The sequence below is a fragment of the Camarhynchus parvulus genome, chromosome 14 (assembly GCF_901933205.1).
Source record: "Camarhynchus parvulus chromosome 14, STF_HiC, whole genome shotgun sequence".
Classification (NCBI taxonomy): Eukaryota; Metazoa; Chordata; class Aves; order Passeriformes; family Thraupidae; genus Camarhynchus; species Camarhynchus parvulus.
Window position 1 is genome coordinate 3368929 of NC_044584.1, and position 7581 is coordinate 3376509.

A 7581-nucleotide genomic window follows, 5' to 3' on the forward strand; every position below is an offset into this window, starting at 1 on the left:
TAAACTCCTTCAACAACCTCAGGTCAGCCCTCACTCTGTGACAGCACACAGCTCTAGCCTTTCACTCTAGAAACAAATAAGTTCAAATTGGAACTTGCGTTCCATATCAGAACTTAAATATCAGAGCTCCATATCAGAGCTTAAAACATGTTTGTTGAAATATTTTAACTATAATAAAATACAGGCTTTTTTAAATCCAGTGAAATCTAGCTTGGAAGAGGCTTATGCCCCAAGAAAGCAGATTTTTGATAATGTTTCACACATAAAACAATCTTTAAAATATGTTTCCTTTAGTCAGCAGTTTCTTTCACTGAGTAATTTTTCAGAGTCTGATATAAACCATTCACAGCTTGGCTGTGGGATTTACCAGCATGCCCAGCTGGATGGCCAGCACAGCCACCCTGGCCTTCTGCTCTGGCTCTTGCTCAGCCTCCCGCAGTGCCTTGGCTCCTCTGGCATGACCCATGTGCCCCAGGCAAATTTTGGCAACATCGAGCCTCTGAGTCTTCACACACATGCGAGCCATGTTCTCCCAGACAGCCTCACTGCAGGAAACAGGAAAGAAAAGGAGAGCTGTTATTGTGTCACCTGGAAGGCAAGTGAGGTGTGAGGAGGGAGAGTGTGAAAGGGGAAACCATCAGTACGTTGGGAATGGGATGACTGTAACAGAGACTCCAGCAGCTGTGTCAAGATCAAAGAGGAACAGAAGCAGGCCCACACACAAAGGTCACTTCTTGAGCTGAATGACCCCAACCTTCAGGAAATCTTGTGGACTTTGATTTACACCAATGTCTAAACAACAGCAATTACACGTCTACTCTGGAGACAGGCTGAGAGAGTTGAGGATGTTCAGCCTGGAGAAGAGAAGGCTCTGAGGAGAACTTAACAGCATCTTCCAGTGCCTAAAGGAGCTCCAGGAGGGCTGGAGAGGGAGTTGGGATGAGGACCTGGAGGGACAGGACAAGGGGGAATGTCTTTTAATTGCAAAAGGGGAGATTCAGATTGGAAGAAATTCTTTCCTATGAGGGTGGGGAGTCCCTGGCGCAGGGTGCCCAGAGCAGCTGTGGCTGCCCGATCCCTGGAAGCGTTCAAGGCCAGATTGGACAGGACTTGGAGCAACCTGGAAATAGTGGGCATCCCTGCCCAAAGCAGGGGTGGGTCGAACTAGATGGTCTTTAAGGTCCCTTCCAACCCAAACCAGTCCATGTTTGCATGTATATAAACATTTATCATGTGCCCATCCTGTTGTAGCTGCAACCTATAGACAGTCACAACTCCCACAATGATGTTCAGAAATGAAAATTTAAATTAGAAAAAAAGTCTTAACCTACACTGGAAATCTCCTGTTGCAGTCTGGAGTAGTTTAAATACTGAACAACTACTGGGAGTACAATTGTTGTACCCAGTTATAGGGAATGATGTGTAGCAAAACTACCAAACAACCATGTTCTAATTTAAAACTTGCATAAAACAGACAAAAAGAAAAGCTTTGTAATGCTCAGAACAAGAACTCAGGGCTATGAGCTTGGAGTTAACACTGCAAAGTCCCCTGCCCAGGCAAAGCAGGATGGACTGAGGACCATGCTTCCAGCTGGAATGGCTGGCAGAATTGCTTAGCAGAAGGAGCACAACAGAACTGACCATCACAGAGTGGGACAAGCAAATATTTTCACAGATTCTATTCACTTTTGAGACTCTTCAAAATTTCATGCAGTATGTTTGACTAATAAAAAACATGAGCATTCAAAATAAGGTTTTTTTCAATGTCACCCCCAGCAGCGGTACAGTCTGTGCAGTTCTCAGGCACCAACACAGCACAAAGTAAAGATCTAAATTCTAAAAGCAAGGAAAAAAGAAGAAAATAATAGAATAGAATGACACTTTATGACCTGCCACCAAATTCCCTTCCAGTTTTCCTATGATTAAAATGTTTTTCTGTTTCTAGTGGCTGTGAGAAAGCCCTGCATACACAGGAGAAAGTGACTAACTGGAAAGCAGTGGAACAGGTGAACCACGATGTGCTCATACACTAAGAAAAGGCACAGGAAAAATTCTTTGTGTAATTTACTTAAGAATTAGAGCATCTTTTACTTGCAGTGCAACTCATATGAAGGTTTCGGGTATTGATCAATATAAGTAGTACAGACTTCACTGAGACAAACGGTACAGAAAAAATAAAAAAGGAATGAAAATGTTAAATCAGGGACAAATTTCAGAAAGATCAAAAGTGTTTCTGGTTTAGAAAAGCAAAAATGCATGTCTGAGTGCCGCCTTTCTTACAACTGAGTGGTATTCAATCATAGCCTCCTCATGCTCTTATCCCACATGTCCAAGCTCCCCAGCCGAGGAGCCAAAAGGAATATTGAAATAAAGCATGGTAATTTCAGACCTGGAAGGGCCTGACAGAAACCAACACCACTCAATACAAAAATGCTGCCTTGTGTCATCAGATGTAACCTTCCTAATTTCTGAAAAGTTGGAACAGTTTTCTCTTTTATTCCAGACACTATCTCTATCTGGAATTGGGAAAAGTGGGAAAACACCTTTAGACAACATTGACACAATCAACATGATGTTAGTTATGGTCACCTGGCTTTGACCAACACAGCCATCTGAGTTCTGTCCTTAGGAAAAGCTGCTCGAGGCTGTGCCTGGGCACAGCTGTGCTTCACAAGACTTGAGGAGAAGTACATTTCCCAAGCTCTGCAGTGTGCCAGAAGAAGCTGCCAACAGCCAGTTGGCTTGGGGTGAAGGAACACACATCTGTGCTGGGCTTTGTCAAGCTGACTAACAGTGAGTTTCTGAAAGGAAATCAAAGTCTTTCTTTTTCAGAGCTCCGACAGCTCTCAACTCCCTCCATGCAGGAAGATGAGAGTTCATGGGCTCAAACAGGCGAGCGGATGAGATTCTTATTTAGACTTCAGGGAGTGGAAACTTTTGTGAAGAAACAGACTACACAGTGTATTTTAAAGTTAGAAGATAACAGCGTGCAGAGAGTCATAGCAGGATTTAGGAGATAGGAGATGTTGCTCATCATCTCTCAGCTGTTTTATGCTTTCCTGGATGGCAACATCTCCTGCCAATGTCAAAATTCAGCAGGAGCTGCTGCCCCTAGGACTCCTCTTTGGGAGCTCTTGCCCCCCACACACCTGCCTGTGGCCCACGCAGGCACCCAGGTACCTCTGCCCTGAGGAGCTGGAGTTCTGCCATCCCACCTCTTTCTCCTACACTCCAAACCATTTGCAAAATGAACCTGAGAGTCTTGAGCCATGGATATGCTGCAAGCAGCAACAAACACAGAGGGAGAAACATCTGCAGTCAGTGTGCTCTGCAGTTGGTTTTATTCCCACAGACACCGCCTTCTCCCAACCTGGCTGGGCAGGGGGTAAGCACACCAGGCTCAAACTGCAGCAAAGATACTGAATTTGGGAGTGTTCACAGCAGAGCACATCTTGCATGGACTCACCCAGCACAGAGACCACAGCAAGAGATGAGAGGGACAGCAAAGAAAGGTGTCCCTGCCCATGGCAGAGAGTTGGTGCTAGATGGTCCTTAAGGTCCTTTTCAACCCAAACCATTCCATGATTCTAAGATTCTGAGAGACATGATCAGAGCAGCTCACCAGCACAAGAACCCATGGCAGGTGAGACCACTGACTCCCCCTGACTGTTCCTTCTCCTGCTTCCACCCTGCTGAAACACCTGAAGGAGTGTTTTACCCAAGGATTCCAGCCTTGCTCTGCCCAGAGCAGTTCCCACACCCCACTCAGTTTGCTTAGCAGCTGCACAGGCAACAACAACAGCCATGGTCCCCATGGAACTACAGCAGACATTGGTTCTTTCCAGTAGACACATCCTTCACAAGAGGGACAGTGCTCAGATAAGGTACATGGAGAGGAAAGAGTAGGGAAGGGGAGGGGATCCTGGCAGCACCCACAATCCACTTCCATTTCTCTCTTCATTTCATGAACACCAACCTCAGCCATGAGATGCACCACCTCCCTGGCAGGCACACACCTCCAGCACCAGGGCAAGTTTTGCTGCCCCTCAGAAATGTGGGCAGATGGATGTGGGTCTGGTGAGGGAACAAAAAACAAGAGGTGCAGAACAGGTTCAGTTAAATCCCAGGGAAAACCACAGTTTATCTCCCAACAGCTGCCAGTGTAGTAAGAAAGCTGAATCTCTTCATGCATCCCTAAAAGGTAGCAACTCTACTTTCCAGGCCTGGCCCTGCTGTCCATATAAAAATGCCAAGTAATATTCTTCCCTGCCCCCAACTGTGACTCCAGGAATTTCCTGTTCTTCCCCTCCTCCTCCTTTCACCCCCCCTGGAAAGCCTCTCACATCTGTACTTCATCAGCCGAAGTTGGAAATTTAATGAAGCCCGGGCACAGCAGCAGCGGGAGCAGAGCCATGGAAAGGCATCCCAAGCAGCCTGGGAGCCCCAAGCCCCCCACCAGGTGCAGGGATACACTGCTGCACCCTGTGGTCCCAGGCTCCAGGCCACATCCACAGTACCAGGGATTGGGGAAGCAAATGTTGATGCCTCTTAAGAGCGGACACAAATCTTACCACATATTTGATGAAAGTCCTTGCTTTGTATCTGACCTTTCACATCTGTTTGTCTGTGGAACTGTGTTTATAGCATCCACAGTCCTCACAAACCCTTCTGCTCCCATATATTTTTCATTGCCCAAAGCACTGAAGTTTAAAGAAAAAATGGAATATTATTTAGAAGGGCTGGAGATTTATATGTCTTAAGCATTTCACTGAAAAACCTTTTCTCCCTCTATTTAATGGGCTATATTTGGAATATGAACATTGATCAGGGTAAAAAAAAATCTCTTTTCAATTTGGGCCCCACTTTGTTGAACTGGACCCTATAATATACACATTATATATAACAAATTATTATTGCATCCTATAATGTAATATTGTAGATAATCACAGAACCACAGAATAGTTTGGGTAGGAAGGGACATTAAAAACCATCTTAATTCTAAACCCCTGCCATGGGCAGGGATGTCTTCCACTAGACTGGAAAACCCTAAGGACTTGAGAAAATGAGGTTTTAGCTGATGTAGCTAAATTAGGTTTGATACTTTTAAAATAAAATGCCTTTATGGGATCCTGGTTATAACTTTCCGTGGGGCTAAAAGACAACAAGGAATTCAAGTGATACATGAAAAGTTGTAACAGTTCAATGGGACTCTTGATTGTGTTAATGATATTATATGAGCTACTCTAAGGAAAGTCAGGCATTTTTCATGTATGATCCAAACACTGAAAGCTGATGAGGCTACTCCTAAAAACTCTTCCCTGTAAGAAACATATCATTTTGATAAAGCAGCTTCACAGAATGGATCTGTAATATCCCACTGAATACACAGCTTTGTTCCAAGCTTACCCTCATCAAACCAACACCAAGAGATTGCTCCATGTGGGTTATATGACACAAACCCCTGTGCCCCACAGAATGCCGTGAGTGCTGCAAAATGCACATCCTGCTGCCTGTTTGTCAGCAAAGAAGCATTCACTAAGGCAGTTTTTTATTAAGGATCAGGATTCCCATACTGTTTAAATTGGATTTTAGGGAAAATGTCTTCATGCAAAGAGTGGTTGGGCACTGGCACAGTTGCCCAGGGCAGTGGTGGAGTCACCATCCCTGGAAGGATTTAAAAGCTGTGTGGATGTAGCATTTGGGGACATGGGTTTGTGGTTGGACTTGATCTTCTCCAACCTTTATGATTCTATAACTAGACTGATTTGTTCAGCCTTTGTAAAATATAATTGCTATTGTTTTTATTGTTACATGAGAAGGAAGCTTGGACCCCCCTGAAAATACATACTCAGACTTCATCAAATCACAAAAAACAAATGGGGGGAGGCAGAAGCAGGTGTGTGACATTTCCCTAAAGGTAAATCTCTCCTGGCGTTATCTGCATGTAAACATCATCTACCTTGCTGCTGAATGCCTGGCTCAAAATAAACACAGAATCATAATAACAAGTAATCCAAGGGGTTTAAAATATGCAAAGACAGTCATTGCTGGTAAGAAATTTATTTGAAGAATGGCAGACACTGGTGTGCTTATACTGGAAGTTCTAAACCCAGAAATGTACAGAAACATGATCAATCACAGGGAAAAAGAGAAACCAAAGATGCTACAGTGCTCTTAAGGGATGAAGATGCTCCAAGTACTTAAAACTTAATTTGTTTAAAAGATTAAAAACTATCAGAGCACACGGAGGAGGGCTGAGTTCATAGCCAGGTTAGTACATTCAACTTCAGTACCTGAAAACTAATTATAGGAGCACATCAGCTTTATTGGAATTCCCCCCCCCCTTCTCTCACCAACAAGTCTGAAAAGAAAATTTTGCCTTGCAAAAAAATTCAGACCTGTTTCTTTCTGTGTATTGGGTCAGGGCAGATCAGTTGGTTAGGGGCAAAGCCTCTTGTCTTGGTAAAATGGAGCCGCTACAAAATGAAATCAGTTTGTAATCTAATGTACTGATTATCGGGATGTGAAATCCTGTGCCAGCCCCTCAGGTGTGGCAGTGCCCGGCAAGGCAGGTCTGTGCCAGGTGTCCTCAGAGCTGAGCGGATGTGGTGCCTTCAGTGCAGTGTGTACAAGGCAACACTACACTCGTGTGGTATTTGTGAAGCCTGAAGAACTGTGCCAGGCTCAGCTCAGGAGGGGCATAACCCCAGGCAGTACCACCTGGCTGCAGGGTAGTGCCCACCAGAATCTCTGTCCTCCTCCCGGTGCTGCCGAGGCAGCTGATGGGAACAGCAAAGAGCCGTTTGGAGTGCCAGTCTGGGCAAGACCGCTCTGGAAACATCCAAGTTCAAGAACAGTTTGGAATACCCTCAACAACTCTTTTTAAGGGGTTTATCAGAGAAGCACCTGCCCTGTGAAGAGAAGCCACTTGCCCTGTGGCAGTGCAGTCCCTACCAGGCTGTCAGCTGGGCGATCCCACACGGCAGCAGAGCTTGCACGACCTGGGCACCGAGCGGGGTGGGCAGCCTCCCTCGAGGCCCTGCGGAGCCCTCACCGCGCCCAGCACGCCGGGACTTGGGCTCGCCATGCGCTGACTCTCAACCTCACTCATATCCCAACACTTGCCCTCTGCCTTTGCAGACACCCCCAAACTGGGTTATTACCGGGCTGAGAGTCTCGAGATTTTATACTTCTTATTTATCTGCCACGGTCCCTCCTATGGTGCCGAGAGGACGCGGACATCAGCGCACCCCCGCAGAGCTTCCGTCGCGCTGTCCAGCAGCGAACCCCAATATTGTTTTGCTTCTAGTAAAAGGTATTTCAAAATCCCTCTCCTCGATCCGCTTCCACAGAGCTGATGCCCCAAGGGCTGAAGCTGGGATTTCCTTCTCTCCTTTTCCCGAGGAGCTCTGCTGTGCTCCCCGGGCTCTCCGAGACGCCGCGGGTCCCGGCAGCCCTGCTGGCCGCAGCGGCGAGGGGAGGAGGCGTGAGGCAGGGGGGCCCTCCGAGGGGAGGAGGGACAACTTTAGAAGTCTCCACAGTCTTTTCCTTTCAGGAAACGCATCCTGTTAATGTTTGACT

General features: G+C 46.2%; 1 protein-coding gene across 3 annotated transcripts in view; it reads right to left on the reverse strand.

Annotated features, from left to right (window-relative positions):
- IFT140 (intraflagellar transport 140) overlaps nucleotides 1-7581 on the reverse strand; it is an 85125-nt gene that overhangs the window by 8059 nt on the left and 69485 nt on the right. For all 3 annotated transcript variants that reach the window (XM_030958543.1, XM_030958541.1, XM_030958542.1), the window contains exon 19: nucleotides 368-545. In XM_030958543.1, coding sequence (XP_030814403.1) covers nucleotides 368-545 — 178 coding nt within the window. The remainder of the gene's footprint in view (nucleotides 1-367; nucleotides 546-7581) is intronic.